The 19,772-nt window shown below is 43.4% G+C and overlaps 1 protein-coding gene across 3 annotated transcripts in view; it reads left to right on the top strand.

The window, feature by feature from the left end:
- SCPEP1 (serine carboxypeptidase 1) overlaps nt 1-19,772 on the top strand; it is a 196,165-nt gene that overhangs the window by 34,842 nt on the left and 141,551 nt on the right. For all 3 annotated transcript variants that reach the window (XM_069200008.1, XM_069200007.1, XM_069200006.1), the window contains exons 5-8: nt 4,149-4,223; nt 4,353-4,425; nt 6,854-6,891; nt 11,625-11,753. In XM_069200008.1, the coding sequence (XP_069056109.1) occupies nt 4,149-4,223; nt 4,353-4,425; nt 6,854-6,891; nt 11,625-11,753 (315 nt within the window). The remainder of the gene's footprint in view (nt 1-4,148; nt 4,224-4,352; nt 4,426-6,853; nt 6,892-11,624; nt 11,754-19,772) is intronic.

Raw genomic sequence — 19,772 nt, 5'->3', positions numbered from 1 at the left:
CTGGGGAACACCTCAGATAGACTTGTTTGCGACAAGGGAGAACGCAAAATGCCAAAACTTCGCATCCAGATACCCACACAAACAATCCCAAGGCAATGCCCTATGGATGAACTGGTCAGGGATATTTGCTTACGCTTTTCCTCCTCTCCCTCTCCTTCCTTACCTGGTAAACAAACTCAGTCAAAGCAAACTCAAACTCATATTGATAGCACCAACTTGGGCAAGGCAACCCTGGTACACAACGCTGCTAGACCTATCAGTGGTACCCTGCATCAAATTGCCCAACAGGCCAGATCTGTTGACACAGCACAACCAAAAGATCAGACACCCAGATCCAGCATCGCTGAATCTAGCAATCTGGCTCCTGAAATCCTAGAATTCGGGCACTTACAACTTACCCAAGAATGTATGGAAGTCATAAAACAAGCAAGAAGGCCATCCACCAGGCACTGCTATGCAAGTAAATGGAAGAGGTTTGTTTGCTACTGCCATATTAATCAAATACAACCATTACACACAACTCCAGAACATGTAGTGGGTTACTTGCTTCACTTACAAAAATCTAACCTAGCTTTCTCTTCCATTAAGATTCACCTTGCAGCAATATCTGCATACCTGCAGACTACCTATTCAACTTCCCTATATAAAATACCAGTCATTAAAGCATTCATGGAGGGCCTTAGGAGAATTATACCACCAAGAACACTACCTGTTCCTTCATGGAACCTAAATGTTGTCCTAACTAGACTTATGGGTCCACCTTTTGAACCCATGCACTCCTGCGACATACAGTTCCTAACCTGGAAGGTGGCATTTCTCATCGCCATTACTTCCCTGAGAAGAGTAAGCGAGATTCAGGCGTTTACTATACAGGAACCTTTTATACAACTACACAAAAATAAAGTCGTCCTAAGGACCAATCCTAAATTTTTGCCAAAAGTTGTTTCACCGTTCCATCTAAATCAAACAGTGGAACTTCCGGTGTTCTTTCCACAGCCAGATACCGTAGCTGAAAGGGCACTACATACATTAGATGTCAAAAGAGCATTAATGTATTACATTGACAGAACAAAGAACATCAGAAAGACTAAACAACTCTTTATTGCATTTCAAAAACCTCATGCAGGAAACCCAATTTCAAAACAAGGTATAGCCAGATGGATAGTTAAATGCATCCAAATCTGCTACCTTAAAGCTAAACAACAGCTGCCCATTACACCAAGGGCACACTCAACCAGAAAGAAAGGTGCTACCATGGCCTTTCTAGGAAACATCCCAATGCAAGAAATATGTAAGGCAGCCACATGGTCTACGCCTCACACATTCACCAAGCACTACTGTGTAGACGTGTTATCCGCACAACAAGCCACAGTAGGTCAAGCTGTATTAAGGACATTATTTCAGACTACTTCCACTCCTACAGGCTGATCCACCGCTTTTGGGGAAATAACTGCTTACTAGTCTATTGCAGAACATGCGTATCTACAGCGACAGATGCCATCGAACTGAAAATGTCACTTACCCAGTGTACATCTGTTCGTGGCATCAGTCGCAGTAGATTCGCATGTGCCCACCCGCCTCCCCGGGAGCCTGTAGCAGTTTGGAAGTTACCTTCAATTATTTATATATGTATCATCTCAACCTTAAATAAGTGCATACTTAGTCACTCCATTGCATGGGCACTATTACTACAATTCAACTCCTACCTCACCCTCTGCGGGGAAAAACAATCGAAGATGGAGTCGACGCCCATGCGCAATGGAGACAAAAGGAGGAGTCACTCGGTCCCGTGACTCGAAAGACTTCTTCGAAGAAAAACAACTTGTAACACTCCGGCCCAACACCAGATGGCGAGCTATTGCAGAACATGCGAATCTACTGCGACTGATGCCACGAACAGATGTACACTGGGTAAGTGACATTTTCATTATGTAGCAAGTGCAGATAAACCTATCATTATTCTGAAAATGTTGCAGTCACAGAATCCTCTAATTCCACTGGCCCTGATCAGACTGTAGCCATATATAACTCTTTGAATACTGGGCTCAATGCGTTTTGAGACAGGCAGTGCCTTAATCATGGTTCTGTCATAACCATGCGGTAAAATGCATATCTACAAATTGAAGAGGGAAAATAGTAGGTTTACATGATGTGTAAAACCAGGGAAGGACCACAGTATGCTCCAGGATGGATTGAATTGTGCCGCAAGCAAAGACAAATGTTGCTGTGTAATATGGGGCCTATTGTGATAGCATTACTGTGTAATTTTTTTATGTTAACATTGCCAACACTGTTTAGGCAAATTTGTCAGCTCATTAATACCCGTTTAATCCCCAAATTTAACAATGGGCAACAGAACGGTAACCAGTCCACCTTTTGCGAAGAGCTCTTACTGCATGACAACTCGTGACCCTGCATTTTTAGTAGTGTTTGACCTATAAACAAATTCCATCATCTGTTGCAGGTTCTGCAACAGATGATGATTATGTGACAAACACTGCAAATCAGTATATATGTATTGCAGTGGTCGCAAAATCGCATAAAAAAGAACATGTAGGCATGAATAAAAAGTACAGTCAAACAAAATCATTGAGTACAATTCTCTTACCAGACAAGCACTATCTTGTAGAAAAGGAAATTAAGTATTCTTTTCATTATTAGTCCGAAGAGGGAACCGCCCCCTCCCTCACAGAAAATGAGACTCTGGGTTACCAAGGAAAGATGAGCACCATGTCAATACAAACAGTTATTGCGCATATCCTTAAAATAAAATTTGGTGTCTTTTGCGAAAGCTTTCCAGTACCCCAGAAGGTAACAAGCTTAAAGTCTTAGGGTATCTCTTATTGGGAGCCAAGTTCATTCTAGTTTTGGTCGATGAAGAGAGAGTCTCGTCTCCTGCTGTAGGGTGTGACATGTATTGGAACATGTTTTCCTTCTTATCCTTTTACAGGCTTGTAGTCTGGTTATGCCCTGACTTAAATGATGTTTGGAATGGCTAGCCGTCAGTGCTGTGTTGGAATTATCCAATTCTCTGCCATTGACCTCAAAATATCCAATGACAATTAAAATCATTTCACACCTTTGTCTAGCAGTGGTGCACACCTTTTGCTTTGGGGCAGCTTTTCACAAACATTTTGAAATTATGTTGGATGTAGATTTCACTGATGAAGGCAGTTTCCTGATGATTTAACTGCCTGTTTTAAAATATATTGCGTTCTCAGTATTAACCCTAGTGTTCCACACTCACATCTCACAAACACACTCTTAATAGAGTTTATTTAACATTAAAACGCAACTTCCTGTCTTTCTTTGTAAGTTGTGTAAAGTAATACAGGTGAACAGTTGTTCTCAATTGTTTTCCAGTCACACATCAACCAGTGAATAATACTTTGGAACATTCCCTTGCCTGTCAGTCACATGTTTTTACATTATCATACATAATTTGAAATACTGTTGAACTGTTTCTGTTCAGAACAATAGAAATGAAACAACCCTAATGAGTGATCAACTAATATTTTATAACACTTGCATACCTGTATGTGGTTCATGGACAGAATTAGATGTCTTCGTTCGATTTTGTGTCATGTATTTACCCACTGAGGTATAATTGCATCAAATCAACAGGATTACCAATCTGTAGGAAATCAAATATTATCTTTACCACCAACACAGAACAGATCAAGTCGGATATTTTATTTTTATTTATGTTTGGTGAAGGAGGGAAATTAGATTTTGTTTTTAAGGTGTAATGAAATACTGCTCAACCAAGGCTTATTTGCCCACCTGAAATTATGTGTGGAAAAGTTAGTCTTAAACACCTTCCCAATATGCAAAGATACGATTCAAGTGAGGTAAAATTCTTCATACAGCTTTAACACACTGCTCCTTCCACAGTGATTATGCAAAGCTTGCCCCGGTCATGGAAGTTATTAGATTTAGCTAAAAGGTTGTCAATACTATGGTTCAGCTACACTTTGTTGTGCATTTTTGTCAAAGGATCTTTCTGTTGTTTGAGAAGTAAAAATCCACATAACATTTTTTTGGATAAAGATCTGTGATGATATCTCTGTTTTAAAGGAATTTGTGGAATGGGGTAGAGTGAGAAAGTATCACTAGAGATATAAGTAAATGATTTTCTTTCTTTCCAGAGCATTCCTTTCTATATTTTTTCTGAATCCTATGGAGGCAAAATGGCTGCTGCTGTATCGTTAGAACTTCATAAGGTAACATATCAAAGCAGACGCAAAAATCAGTTTCCAAGTGCTACTGTGCTTGTCTGAAAAGGGTTTTGGTTTTCTACCTTAGATAGCTTTGATATTCAGGTACTAAGTGACACTTTTCTCTAATTTCAGGCTGTCCAAGCAGGGAGCATCAAGTGCAATTTTTCGGGTGCTGCTTTGGGTGACTCTTGGATTTCTCCTCTAGGTATCTTCAATTTCATTGCATTTACACACTGCCTGCCTTTACCATATTTGTAGTTCATTTGAATGCCTATTCTGTAATATGGATGATCCACATCCTTTTATTTGGAAGGCGAACAGATGATTTCAGCTGAAAGTGAGGACACGTTGGTCTGCATTTGAGTGAATTAAACCTCTAATCATTGCTGCAGCTTTGTGAACAATATTGAATCCACAGACCATTTAGAGATGTGTAGAAATGTGACATGACTGTACCACATTAAGGTATCTTGAGTTTCTGCATTTAATTCACTTATTTTCATGTTGGAGAGTGTACAGCCGACTGTACTAGTGCCATCAGGTGAATCCAAAGAACTTTGAGTAATTTTTAATTGACCAAACAACATAAGTTCAATATTTTGATGTGAATGATCTGTACACAAAACCTCACCTATGTCTTGAAATAAATGTAAAACAGTAGTATACCATTTCATTTGCATTATTTGTAACACATACACAAAGTTCTGGAAAGTAACAGAATGGTCTGCATGTCAATTGTGTGCCACAGGAGAAGGGCACTGTAGCAGTAGGATTATGTTGCGTATCATCTTTTGGTATCATGATTTTTTCTCTTGACTGAATGGCCGGACCGAATGTCTCTTCATCTACAGTGGATTATTCTAGCATTGACCTTATCTGTGATTGACTTTGAGACTTATCTAATCATATTGTGGCTTCAATAATAATATCATGAGATGAGATTATCATACTACCTTGAGATTGCAGTGGGACCTGAGGTATTGTTTCCTTGACATCTTTTTCTTTAAGATGTAACATTGAGCAAGATGATCATGAGAATGTCATAAGGGCATATTTTTCCCAAACATTGTATATTTTTTCTTTTCTCACTTCACATACTGGTTGTTCCTCTCACCTCCCTTTGAAGATTGTTGTTGGACTATCATATTCTTCTTCTAGTACTCTCTGACTAATAACCCTGAAGTTAACTCTTCTTGCACCAGTCTCAAAGGTTTGTTCTTCTAAGCTTGGCTTGGGTTAGTTTTAATCTGCCTTTCCTTTTTATTTTGCTTTTCTGTAGTTCTCTTGTGAGGCTGGGTCAGCGTTTTCATCTCTCTCTCTTGCAGTTGTGATAACTAGCTTTTATTTCAGTCATGGTGCTTGCTATCTCTAATTTTTCTTTCTGTTTAGCCTGGAACTGCTAATACTATCTTCACTGTTAGAACTGCTGGCCGTCTCTCTTTAATTACCTAATATTTCATGTCATTCTTCTGCCGAGATTGTCATTTGTTTTTTATTTTGAGGAAATGATCAGGAATTGGCATATAGTTCTTTTTAGATTTCTTAAACTGTTCCTTTTTACAAGTACATTTGGATATTACTTTAATAAACTTTCAGTGTTACAGAATATATCCCACATTTTACTGCCATTTTGCATCTCAGAAGTGGTGGCAGTATTGGGCTGTTTTTGTTTTTAATGCAGGGACATCTATAGAGAACCTATAGGTGAAGGGAGGCAATGCAGCCCAGGCCTGTTCTCGGGCCTTTGCTTTACACTTACACACTAAAAGGTTTTAGTTTGTAAGGGCATAATTGGGCATGTGAGAGCAGATTGTTGGACTTTTTGGCAGGTTGAGTCTTGTCACTGTGGTTGAATTCCAGTCTTGATCGATAGGCAAAATCATGGCATGTGTGCATTGGCAAAGGTCTGACTGTTAAAACTTCATGAAATAGGCAGATATTATTTAATATTTACCACTTCTTGTACAGTGAGATAAAAGAAAATGAATCTAGACCAGCTTTTCGGCTCAGGAGTTTGCTATAGTGGCATAGGTTTGATATAGTTTTGAATGCCCCAAAACAAGGGAGTAGTAAGAAACAAATATACTAAATTATATAATTAGTCAAATATTAAAAATGGGATCTTAATATTAAATTCTCTATAATTACTCTTGATGTAATTAATGAAATAAATAAAATCCCTTAGCACAGTTGGTGATGGCATATATGGAGGAAGAGCCTGGGAATTGTTTTCCCCATCTTGAATGTTGCCATTTTGGAGAAATATGGCACTTGACTAGAATAAGTAGTCTCAGACAAACTTTAATGTTACAAGGGTACCTTAGGCAGATTAATGCCTTTGGACCTAATCACTGTTTTACACCCTACTAAGGTATCTCAAATCCATCAATCATAAAAGTATACCTGGATAGAACAGTTATCTTTTGAGAATTAAAGTTTAAAGAGTGGTAACAATCACGGACAATAAATTCAGCTGTATAGAGAATGAGAATGTTGGCGAATTGCCAAATATATAACATGGTGTTTGTGTAATTATGTAAATTAATGTGATATGTTAATCTGTGAAAATTCTATTGTCTCTACAGCTGTAAAGATCAATAGATCAAAACCCAAAATGTTGTTTTGTTTTTCAGATTCTGTCCTTTCATGGGGACCTTATCTTTATAGCACAGTAAGTTAAGACTTGATAATATTTTTTTTGTTTGTCTAATTAATAGTTTTACAGACTGAGCAAACCTCTTCTTCTATGAATCCTCTATGATTACACAAGCTAGATAGATCTTGTTTAATATGGTGAAACCGCAGAATGACTGGAAATAACCCTACCCCTACATAATGACTGGAAAGCCTATGTGGCTGATTTTACATTGTAAGAAGGAGCACGATACTGTGGATGCTTTGTCCTCTCCAACAACATTTAGGAACATCTCTGTCCCCTAGTCCCTTTTCCTCCTCCCTACACATTCTCATGCAAATAAAGGTCTGTTAAATTCACCTGCTGTCCAACAGTGGAAGGACATTGGTGGTCTAAAATGGAACCCATGCAAGATTGAGAATCATGATTTTTGGGGGCTGTGTTCTGCTACCTAAGGAACTGTTAGCTGTCTGCTCTGGGTTCCTTTTGTGAGGTGATAACGTTTCTTTTCTGTATCTTGTGTAACCTGTCCTCCTCAACAGTTTCTTAATCCTTCTAAAGAAAAATAGGCATGAAAACATTGAATATAACGAAAGTTTAATACCTGTGAAGAACAGATTATTGACTTTAAACACTAGTTCACCATCACTGGGTCTTGCTTAGTTCATGTTTGGTTCTTCTATCTGTAGGCAGCTGGCCTGGTGTATGGTGGGTACCTAAGATACTTCCACCTTATACCAGGTTCAGGTATCCCCTCTTAGTGAAGTATAGGCAGTGTCTGAAAGCCAGGCTCTCTAAAGGGAGCTGTGGATGAGCAGCCAAGGCTTATCTAGGAGACATGCAAAGCTCATGCAATAACACTGCAGTCACACAGTACTTACACACATGAAAGAAACCACACAGTGCTACAAAAATAAAGGTACTTTATTTTAGTGACTCAATATCAACATGTCTAGAAAGGTATTACTCCCTTAAGAGGTAAGTAAACACTCTAAATATGTACACTAGTAAACAGAAATAGGCATAGAAAAGGTTAGGAAACAGTGCAAATGTAGATAACCAGTAGTTACCTGAGGGGGAGCCCAAACCATATACTAAAAAAATGGAAGACAGGACCCCCACCTAGGTAAGTGGAATGTGTAGAGGGGAGATGGGGGTACTAAAGAACCACAGATGTAAGTAACACAATACCCCCCAGCGACCAGAAAAGCAGGATTAAATCACTGGAATTTCCCCAAACACCCCAAAAAGAAGAAAAGAAGACATCCAAACGACTGCAAGGAACTAGTGTTGGATTCCTGGAGAAGACCTGTGGAGAGGGGGGACCAAGTTCAAGAGTCACAGTGGAGTCCAGGAGGAGTAGGAGCTACTATCCACCCAGCTGTACTTCCAGAAGTTGGTTGACCGTGAGGAAGAACAGGTCAGCACTGCAGCCCTGGAGCCAGAGAAGAATTCCTGATGGATGCAGAAGATGTTCCATGCTGGAGTGAAGATTGCAGATGGGTGTCCGTGCAGGAATTCCACCAAAAAGCCTTGGCAAAGGCACACTCCTGGTTAGTGGAATAGTGGTGCTGCTGGGGACCAGCAAGGCCCAGGAGGACTCAACCCAGCAGCAGAGGCAGCACCCATAAGAGTCCCACAGGATGGAGACACAGAAGTTGCAGAAGGAGCCCACCCAGCACTACACAAAGGGGTCCCACGCTGCAGGAGAATCACGCAGAGGGCTGAGTGTCGCAGGAAGGAGTGCTGGGGTCTGGAGCTACATGGCACCTGAAGATCCCTTGGAGGAGATGCAAACAAGCCTTGGCAGCTGCAAGAGACGTTGTGCATGGGGGTACTGTTCTGCTTGGGAAGGCAAAGGCTTACCTCCACCAAAGTTGGGCAGCTGGCAGAAATGACCAAGAGGACTACCCCAGACCACCACCTGTGATGCAGGATCTACACAACTCAAGATGAGGGGAGATCTATGCAGCCGGTCGCCGTTGCAGCAGGTGCCTGCAGATGCAGGGGTATGACTCCTTCCCTCCAAGGGAGATTCCTTCTTCTTGTGTAGGCTGAAGAGTTGCTGTCTTCCGAGGATGCACAGTTGGGGAAATGTTGCAAAGCTGGCAGGTGTTGTGGAAACAAAGTTGCAAAAGAGTCTTCGGGGTTTTGCAGTGTAGTCAGTTCCTGGAGGGCCAGTCGCTGTTCCAGTGGCCAGAAGTCGAAGTGAAGGTTGCAGAGAAATCCTGCTGGAGTCTTGCAAGCCCAATCTGAGGACCCACCCTAAAGAGAGACCCTAAATAGCCCTGAAAGAGGGATTGGCCACCTAGACAGGTAAGCACCTTATCAGACGGGGTCTCTGACGTCACCTGCCTGGCCTGGCAAATCAGATGCTCCTAGAGTTCCCTGCCAACCTTGAAAACAAGATGGCAGAACCCAGGGACCCCCTGGAGGAGCTCTAGGCACCACTCCTGGGGAGGTGATCGACAGGATAGTGGTTGCTCCCTTTCCATTGTCCAGTTTCGCGCCAGAGAAGGGACTGGGAAGTGGAGGGGGTCCCTGAACTGGTGTAGAGTTGGTTTATGCACATAGGGCACCAAATGTGCCCTTCAAAGCATACCAGTGGCTTGGGGAGGCTATCCCTCCCAAGCCAGTCACACCTATTTTCGAAGGAAATCCTTTGTTCTGCCTTCCTGGGCTTGATCAGATCAAGCAGCAGGAGGAAAGAAACCTGTCTGAGGGGTAGCAGCAGCTTGGGCTGCCCGGAAAACCCTGTAACCCTGTTGGTAACAATGCTGGGGGTCCTCTAAAGAGCCCCCAGAGTGCATGGAATCATACTTCCCATACTTGCAACAGTATTGGTATATGATTCCGACATGTTTGATACCATATTTTTTGGTATAGGGTCCAAGAAGGCGCAGGGTTGCTTTGAGTAAAGTGTATGTGGCCCTGTCTCAGTTTCGGTAATGATCCGGTAATTATGAGCTTTATTACGCAGCTGGGCAATTGCAATAGCCAGTGTGTTGATTTAGTAGTAACCCTAGCCCAGAGAAAGAGGATTTAGTCTGTATGCTAAGGGAAAACACAAAAATGGTTTGGTTATGGAGTGAAAAATCAGGACATTCATCGAATACACTTAAGGTAGCCGGTGGTGCTAGAATACATATGTATAATTAAAGTACCAACCGCCATTTGCTGTTACATTACATAATTGTGCAGAAAATGGGCCAGGGGTGGGGGCAAAGTTCATGAGGTACCTAGCACTTCACAAGCGCTGCACACGCAGCCAGGACAGGAGGGCAATCATGCGTTTCTGACACAGTAACGCAGCATTCACTTGATGAGGGAAATACAAAATAAGACTTCTCTGATGAAAACTGGGCGTGATGTTTGGGTTATTTAAATTCGACATGTAGAAATGTCACACTAAAGTACAGTTAATTCAACTACATCCACCACATGCATCTGACCCCAAAACCCATAGGTTGTATGCATCCAGGGGCATCAACTGTCTCTCGCAGATGTACAGGTGCCAAGGCTGGTTTTACCACATGTTGTGGCACTGCCCTGTAGTGTCTCAGTTTTGGGAGAGAGTGCTGGAATGTGTTGCGGATTGAACTGGTAGGCTCGCACCGTAAGAGTTGATACTGTGTGCTTTAGGTCTGATGGTAAGCACAACCATGTGTGTAACTTCATTGACTTAGCCTTGGTAATTGCCAAGAGACTTGTCCCTAAGGCCCATGAGACTCTTTCCACTACACCATTGTTAGACTGGGGGAGGGACTGAAAACATGGATGCATGCGGAAATTGACACACTATGTAGATCTCAGCATTTTAATGGGGGGGCACTACGTGGAATTCCTCTTTGGAGACAATAGGTGATAAATCGGAGAAGGGGACCCCTTGAGGGTATCACAAGAAGACTTTTTGTAAAAATAAATAAAAATCCTCCAATGTAAACTGTATCTGATGAAATGCCACCACAGACCTTGATTATAACACTACTAGTATCCAGAGCACAAAATATGCTGGGTATGTGTTGGTAGTCACATTCAAGTTGAATGTAATAGTGTCATAACTGATGATTTATAATTGTTGTAAACTACCTGTATTTGAGGAATCATTGCTCTGTGTGGCTGAGCTAGGATCCAGGGTTTACTATTGACAATTGGTTGCTGTATGTTTGGGGAAAAAAAACTCTGTGTGACCCTGTTGGTTAGTTAAAAAAAAAAAGAAGCTATATTGACTGTTTTAATTAGTTGGTGGTGTTCTCTGTAATGATGATGGTGATAATTTATTGACTCTTGTTGCACACAGAAAACGAAAACCTAATAAAGATCTAATGGGGAAGAATATGGTTAATATATTAAAGAGGCAGAAATTTTCCAAAAATGTCTGTGAGCCTAAAGATAACTAACGCAAAACAAAAATATGCATGTTACCCACACAGGAGAATCAGTAATACAGCCTAATAATTCTTTCATATCTAACTTTTATTTTATTTTGAATATAATGCGAGGGGTAATTTACGTTTGCCACAGACTGCGGTTTCACTGTAAAGCTCTAAGAAAAGTCAGCTTTTTCAGAATTATGACAGGTTTTTTATTTAACTTTGCTGTAAATATTAAACGTGCTAAAATCTTTGAAAAGCAAAAAACACTAAGCATGCTGGTCGTATTTTTAGCACATTTTAAAAACATGATATGTGTTTTAACTCTCCTGTAAAGTATTGCAGTAAGTGGTTACTCTATATTCATTTTCTTGCCGTGATTGTATTGTATTTCAGTCTCTTCTTGACGATGAAGGCCTGGAGGAGGTCACTGATATTGCAAATAAAGTCATGGATGCCATAAACAAAGCGAAGTACCTGGAAGCAACTAACCTGTGGAGTCAAACTGAGGATGTGATCGAGAAAGTAAGATTGTGTTATTGGATTCGTAGAGTTCAGACTTTAAAAATTAAAAGCCACAGGGATTCTGCATATGTAGGAACAATTATTTTTATCAGTTTTTACAGCCTGATCTGAGGTACACAACATACTTGCGTACAACCCAGGGGGTGGTTGTGGTGGTTGGCACAGAATGAGAAACGTTATGTACACAGCTCACACCTACATCCTGGTGGCCGGCAGTGCCTGAAAAGCATTTAGATAAAGGCAAACCATACAAATCAAAACACCCATTAACCCCTCTCCCCTTTTCACTGCTCCTATCTAGTTATAGCTAGAGGGTCCTTTCAGCAGACTTAAAGTAGTTGATACGTAGATACAAATATGGGTGTAGGCGGGTTACTCCCTAAGTAGCAAGTGGAGGCGCATCTGGAATCAGGCGGAGGATTCTCAAGTACGCCAGCCACATCAGTTCCCAGAATACGATTGAGAGCAGGTGGATGAAGGGAGCCCACAGCTCTGCATATCTAGTGCGGCTGGGCTCCATTGCAAAGGACAGTTGGTCCATTCCCAAAATATTCCAGAATCTGCGTAACCACGATGTGTGGCCTGGAGTTTTATCAGTGCCCCATAACAATAGGGATTGTCATGTGTGCCGTCCCTAAAGCTAGAGCCATTTGTCTGCCTTTATGTGTGTGAAGAGGATATGTCTGGGGATCGGGTAGACCGAAGATAGTGTGTATGAAGCTGGCTCTGTATATACTATATCAAAATGAGATATAGTGTGCACAGATTCCAGGGGTTCCCCAGAGGCTTAACAGAGGCTAAACTAGATCATACTAATGCTCTCTTTTGCGGTAGTGGGGTTGAGCAGTTAGGCTTATCGTAGGGTAGTGCAAAGCATTTGTTGTACACACACCGACAATAGAAGAAGCACACACTCAATGACAACTCCAGACTAATGGTTTTTATGTAGCAAAAATATCTACTTAATTTATTTCTAGAACCACAAGATTCAAGTTGCAGGTAAGTACGTCAATAGATTCGTATTTCACACATGCATCAACAGTACTTTGAAATCGATAAGTTTTACAGTTTTTGAATTATTGGCAATAATCTTTTAAAAATGTACACTGCAATTTTCAGATACAGTTACTGGGGAAAGAAATGTTAGTTTGAATTGCAGTTAAGTACAACACTTACAGTTTCAGTCTCCAGGTTTTAGGAAGTCCACCGGTTGGGGTTCAAGTTAACCCCAAACACCCACCACTAGCAAATCGGAGACGGCCGGGTGCAGAGGTCAAAGATGAGAAAATTTAATGTGGGCTCCTATGCAGACGGGGTAATCAGAATCAGGACTGCCTTCAGGTAAGTACCCGCAGCTCGAAGGGCAGACCAGGGGTGTTCAGAGGAGCACTGGAGGGGCCACAAGTAGGCACCAAACACACACCCTCAGTGTCACAGGGGTGGTCGGGTGCAGGGTGCAAACAGGAAGTCTGGCTTCCAATGCCTGTCTATGAAGGGACCCGGGGGGTCACTCAGAGGCTGCAGGCAAGGTCCAGCGGGGGTGTCTCGGGCACACCACTGGCTGGACAGGGAGGAGGGCCGCCCGCTGAACATGGCTCCATTAGTTGTCGGTTTCTCCAAGGCCTGGGGGCTGCGGGTGCAGTGGGTCCTTTGGTGTGGAATATCTTCGTCCGGAGCTTTCACAGTCAGGGGGGTCCTCGGGATTCTGTTTGCAAGCATCGTCATGAAAGGGTGAAGAGGTCAACCCCAAGGTGGGCACTTGCTGGGAATCGCCTGGGGATACTCTCTAGCTGGTTGGATTACCTGGACACAGGCCGTGGGCGTCTGGTGCACAGTGGTTGGGACTCACGCATTCGGAGTGGGATGGGAGTCCTTAGTTGTTGGTTTCTTCTTGGACATGGCTGCTGTCCACAGGAGTTCTTGGTCTTTTTGGGTGCAGGTGAGTCCTCTGGAGCTTGGCAGAGGTCACTGGTCCCGCTGGGTGCCAGTAAGGATGGGGCCATATCAGTTGTCATCTTCCTTCTTCTCTGCTGGGAGTTTCAGCTAGTATTCCTTCTGAACTTGGTTCCAGGAAGCCCTTAAATACAAGATTTAGGGGCGTTACAGAAGGCAGTAGCCAATGGCTACTGTCCTGGAGGGTGGCTACACCCTCCTTGTGTCCATTCCCTTTGGAGAGAGGGGCACATTCCTATTGGACCCTGTCCTCCAAACCAAGATGGAGGTTTCTGCAGGGAGGGGATCACTTCAGCTCGGGACACCTTAGGGGTGGTCCCAGCTGAAGTGGTCACTTGTTTTCCTATGTTTCCCACCGAACTTGCTTCCAAAAGTGGGGTTTTTCCCGGGGAGCGGGCATCTCCACTAGCTGGAGGGCCCTGTGGCACTGCAACATGAGGTCAGAGCCTCTGAGGCTCACCTCCAGGTGTTACAGTTCCTGCGGGGTGAGGTGTGAAGCTCCTCCACCCAGAGAAGGCTTTTGTTTCTGCCCTCAGAGAGCACTAAGGCCCTCACCCCATGGGGTCAGAAACTCGTCTGCTAGTGGCAGGTTGGCACAGACCAGTCAGTCCTGCACTAGAGGATTGGGTAAAATACAGGGAGCATTTCTAAGATGCCCTCTATGTGCATTTTTTAATTAATCCCTCACTGGCATCAGTGGGGGTTTATTGTGCTGAGACGTTTGATACCATCTTCCCAGTATTCAGTGAAGCCATTATGGAACTGTGGAGTTCGTAATGACAAACTCCCAGACCATGTACATAATATGGGCATACTGCGCTTACAATGTCTAAGAATGGACTTAGACACTGTAGGGGCATATTGCTTCTGCAGCTATGCCCTCACGTGTGCACCCTGTCTTAAAGCTGGAAGACCCGCTAGAGGGGTGACTTACCTGTGCCACAGTCAGTGGTTTGTGGGCATGGCACCCTGAGGGGGATGCCATGTCGATTTTGCCTTTTTCTCCCCACCAAAACACACAATCTGAAATGGCAGTGTGCATGTGTTTGGTGAGGGGTCCCTTAGGGTGGCACAACACATGCTGCAGCCCTTAGGGACCGTCTCTGGTCACAGGCCCTTGGTACCACTGGTACCTTTTACAAGGGACTTATCTGTGTACCAGAGGTGTGCCAATTGTGGAAACAGTGGTACATTTTTAGGGAAAGAACTCTGGTGCTGGGGCCGGGTTAGCAGGATCCCAGCACACTCTGTCAAATCAGCATCAATATCAGGCAAAAAGTGTGTGGGGGTGGGTAAACTGCATCAAGTGCCAGTTTCCTACATAGTATAAGCTGGAAATCTGGGAAATGAGGTGTTAAAAGCATTGTCAATGTCCTGGAGAACACTGTCCCAGTACCCGGTAAGCTTGGGTCAGTGCCATAAGAGGTGCAGCAGAAGCCCGGTCCCCCAATCCCCGCCAACACTCTGGGGAGCCACCAGATTTTCACTGCTGCATTCTCGCCCGGGGGCAGGGGGGGGGGGGGGTGTCCGATATCAGTAGGATGCTATTTTATGTGCTGTGTCGGTGCCGGATATGGTATGTGCTCAGTGGTGTACCCTGTGGAAGATGTCCACCCCTTTTTTAGAAAGCGGGTTCTACCCAATTATGCCTCGCATCAAAGTTGCCTTTTAGATTTTTGTGTGGGGCACAATTCTGATGTAAGGCGACTGTTATCACGTTTAAGAAGCACCCATTTCTCAAAGGGGGCCATTGGTCGTTCCATATTCTGTCACGTTTCAGGTCCCTTCACCCAGTGCCGCAATTGAAGTTACTGCACTCAATTTGCATCTCGTATGGAGTAGTCATCCTTGAGCAGATCAAAGCAGATTATTCTCAAGTGGTCGAAGAGGGAGCCCACTCGCTTACATTCCCCGTCCCTCCATCTTCTGAACTGTTCAGGCTGCAGACCAGGCAAAAAAACCCGGATTGGCTACCATTGGGGACATGGGAGAAGGGAATGTAGTAAGACCTGCTTTGACCGCAAGAGAGTACCCCATTTACAGTGTAGAGCGGGTCACAGGGGAGGAGTAAAGGCCCCATGCGTGTAAGGAGGCAAGACTTCCTTCCATATGTGGGAACCCGCAACAGCTTGATCCATAAATGTCCAGTGCTTTTCTGAAAGTGAGTGGTTCTATTACACCATATAGCAGAGTTGGGCTGCCTGGTAGTAATGGAGCAGGTGAGGGCCTGCCAGCCCACCCTTCCTCTTCGGTTGGGGATAATAGATTGTTCCAAATAAACTTGTTGACCGCAAGCTGAGGGAGTGGATCACGGTTGGTGGCAGCACCAGAGGCAAGGTTTGAAAGAGATACAGTATGCAGGGAAGGACTGGTATCTTTACCGCAGCGATCCTGCCCAGCCACAATAAGCAGAGGCAGGACCATGACTCCAGGCCCTCCCATGTCTGTAGTATGAGAGCTGACTAGTCAACAGATGCCGTTTGGGAGCTAAAGTGGGCTAGTTCTATGCCTAAGTACGGTTATAGTATCTGCTGATCACATGAGAGGAGGAACCTGCGGGGGCGCCTCAAGTGCTGGGCTAACAGTGAGGTTCAAGATCTATGACTTTTGTATGTTGACTTTAAAGCTTGAAACCTCACCAAAAGCATGGAGCTCGTCTATTAAGGCTTAGAGCGAGTTTCCCGGCTCTGCTATGGACAAGATGACATCATCTGCATAGAGGATTATAAGTTGTTGTTCCTCTCCGAACAGAATCCTGGAGATAAGAGGGCTATTCCTCACATGTTGCGCAAATGGCTCCATGTGCAGGGCAAAGTGTAAGGGAGACAAGGGGCAGCCCTGCTGTGTACCCCTCTGGACGGGAAAGGGTGGCGGGTGGCGATGATATAGCATTTACCCTAACAAAGGCACAGGGTTTGCTATAAATACTACTGACCCATAAACAGAACTGCTTGCCAAACCCGAATTTTTTGAGCACCACTAAGATGGATGGGAGCAAAGCTTCTATCTATTAGATGGAGCAGTCGTTTGGTGCTGTCCCAGCATTGAAAGATAGGAATGAATCATGTCTGGTTAGGATCAATCAAGCTGGGCATCAATGGGCTGAGACTGGGAGCTAGGATGCTGGTAAGTAACTTTACGTCTATATTCAGGAGCGAAATGGCACTGTACGACCCACAGAGTGCCGGATCTTTCCCAGGTTTTGGGATAACTGAAATGACGGCCTCCAACTTGGAGTCTCTTAGTGACCCAGATTTGGCAAAATAGTTGTACAAGCTGGTGAGTATGGGGGCCGGCTCTTGGCAGAAGACTTTGTAGAAGAGTGAGCTAAAGCCGCCCACTCCAAGGGTGCTGGTGTTAGTGTGGATGCAGTGCTGCTCCATTAATCACTTCTGAGCTGCGCATCCTCCATCCTGGGCTTTACTATGGTCCTCATGCGACCACCGTATTGTATCGCCAGCACAGGGTTGTCCGGTTCTCGGCCTGCAGGTGACCAGAGCCAGCAAGGAGTTCGGCGGCACATCCAAGGCCAAAGAACACTCCATCTGCATCAAAGAATGAAGATAGTTTCACCTGTTGGCATTGGAGCGAACAAGAGTGTCCATCATCTTGGCCCTTCAGGGCATGCCCAGCTCCTAGCACCTTAAGTGACCTTCTGCCTCTATTTGGTGTATCTAGATCCTTTGACATTCAACTCCAGTTTGGTCCTCAACCTGAGGTGGTTCTCTGGAGCATACTGCTTAAATTTGCCTGATAGCAATTCCAGGCTCTTATCGTAAAACACTCTAGGTAGGATTGAAGCTGATTTTAAACATAAAAGTCAAAAGATAGCATCATCAACCCCAACACATACATACACAGTGCAATTGAAACATACACGTAGAATGCATTACTAGAATCTGAATGTTACCCCACTCATAGATGAATCTCAGCAGTGGTTGTGAACTAATGCAACTTACTACTGTGGTGTAGTAATCCTTCACAGGGGGTCAGTAAAGGTTCTTGTAGTTGGGAGTAGAGGGTATTCACTGAATGTTTGTGGCAAGATATTTTGCCTTCAAGGCCTTTACTACATTTGATGTATTTTCAATGAAAATCTCTGAAGATTGTATACCAGTTGAATTAATTTCATGTCTCCCCAATTCTGCTGGTCTGGTTTATGTCTGTATGCTCATAAGAGGCACTTCAGCCAAGAAATTGCTGATCCCTGCATGCATATAGTGTTTATTAGTATGCAGCAACTTGGGGCAAAACTCCCTTTTTCTTTTCCTCTTCACTTTTATTACTGTATAAAGAGCAGGACTCAATTATTGTCCTGTTAATCTGACTTCACTCTGGCCTTGTGCTTCTACTTCTCTTCCCACATTATGCTTTAGCAACCCCCCTCTTCTCTGTCATGTGCAATTCTCTTCAAAGATGCTGTTACTCATTTGTTTCTGTTATTGTTCTTACTACGGAGCCTACCTGTGGTGCTCCTCTGCTGCATTAGTAGATCCTGAGTTTAAGAGCTGTTTCTGCTTTAGTGGATGGAGAGCCAGGTCTTATGGGGTTTCCCATACGTACAGATTGTTTCAAAATGACTCTAGAAAATACCTTATTTCCCTTTGAAGAACGTAGTATCCCCACGTCTTTTCACAAGTAGTGGTAAGGTTAAGGAATGTTGTGATGCACAATGGGTGCTGTATTGACACACTGTGCTATTGACACATTGAGTTTAAACGTGTAGGACTCAACTTGCTTTTTAGGTGAATTTGCCACTTCTGGAAAGCAGAATAATTTTTGGATGAGGGGTTGTTCTGTGATCAAGATAAGTCAGATATTTCTAAATACGTCAGATAGTTCTAAGTTGAAATTACTTTTTGTTTTCTGATGTTGAATTATCTGACAGAGTACACAGCCGGATAATTTAGAAATAAACCTTTCATGAGCCCCTTCTTTGGGAAATCGATGAATGGCACTTCCACACTTTGCTAGATATAGAGGCAGGGATGAGGTTAGAGTGCTGAGTTTAGGACCAGCCTTATACATAAAAATTCTGAACTTGGAAGTTCTCCTGAAGAAGGTGATTTGGGTCTAGGAATGATTGGGAGCAAGGCTAGTCAGTCTTTTGGCCCAAGCAGTAGTATTGTGTCTCTCCCTTACACTTGTCATCCTAGCGTGGGAGCAAAAGAGGAATCTAGTGAGGGCTTGTTTTCTTGTTTAGCAGCATACGCATGATGACCGCTCAGCCAGTATCCGCTGCTTGAAATCTTTGAGACCCATTTGTTTTTACTGACCCCATACTTAAATGGTCTAATTTTAGAATGCTACAGCACTGATACGTGTTTCTCCTCATACGGTCTCCTGAACCATTTCGGATGTTAAAGGTGTGACTAACCTGAATGTGCCCTTATTCATATATGGTAGAACTATCCTGACCTGCAACCGTATGGGTCTTCTATGATTAATGTGCTTTCCATAGCTCGTGACTCATCTACCATGCTTGGCCCACCTATCACACTTACATGACACCTTAAAAGTGGTGGGAATTTCTGGTCATATACGTAAGACCTGATTTAGAGTTTGGCAAAAGGGTTTGCTCCATCAAAAATGTGACGGATATCCTATCAAAAAAGTGACAGATATCCTTTCCTGGGTATTACAATCCCATTACAAGCTATGGGAATCGTAATATACCGGACAGGATACCTGTTTGTGATGGAGTTAACCATCCGCCAAACTCTAAATCAAGCCCATACATGGTTGGTGACACTCTTAATCACTGCAAGGGTCTTTTCTTTTTTAGATGTTTGAGGAGGTCCACAGTTTCTTCTCAAGATGAATGGCTTTTGTACTAATGTGAATTGCATTGCATGACTGTATAGTTTATAAGGTCAATGATCACTAAAATATATACAGTATTTATATAGTATGAACCTTGCCAAAAGGCAGCAGAGCGCTGGGCAAGATTAAAGGAAGGAATACATTTAGAGAGTGATATAGGATATGTAGCTGCAGTCTGGGAACAGAAGTGTACTGTTCCTACTTTGTAATTTAGTGCTCTTTACAAAGGTGCTTTTTAAACTC

The sequence above is a fragment of the Pleurodeles waltl genome, chromosome 7 (genome assembly GCF_031143425.1).
Source record: "Pleurodeles waltl isolate 20211129_DDA chromosome 7, aPleWal1.hap1.20221129, whole genome shotgun sequence".
Lineage (NCBI taxonomy): Eukaryota > Metazoa > Chordata > Amphibia > Caudata > Salamandridae > Pleurodeles > Pleurodeles waltl.
Note: the sequence above shows the minus strand (reverse complement) of the source record. Positions and strands in the feature narration are given on the sequence as shown.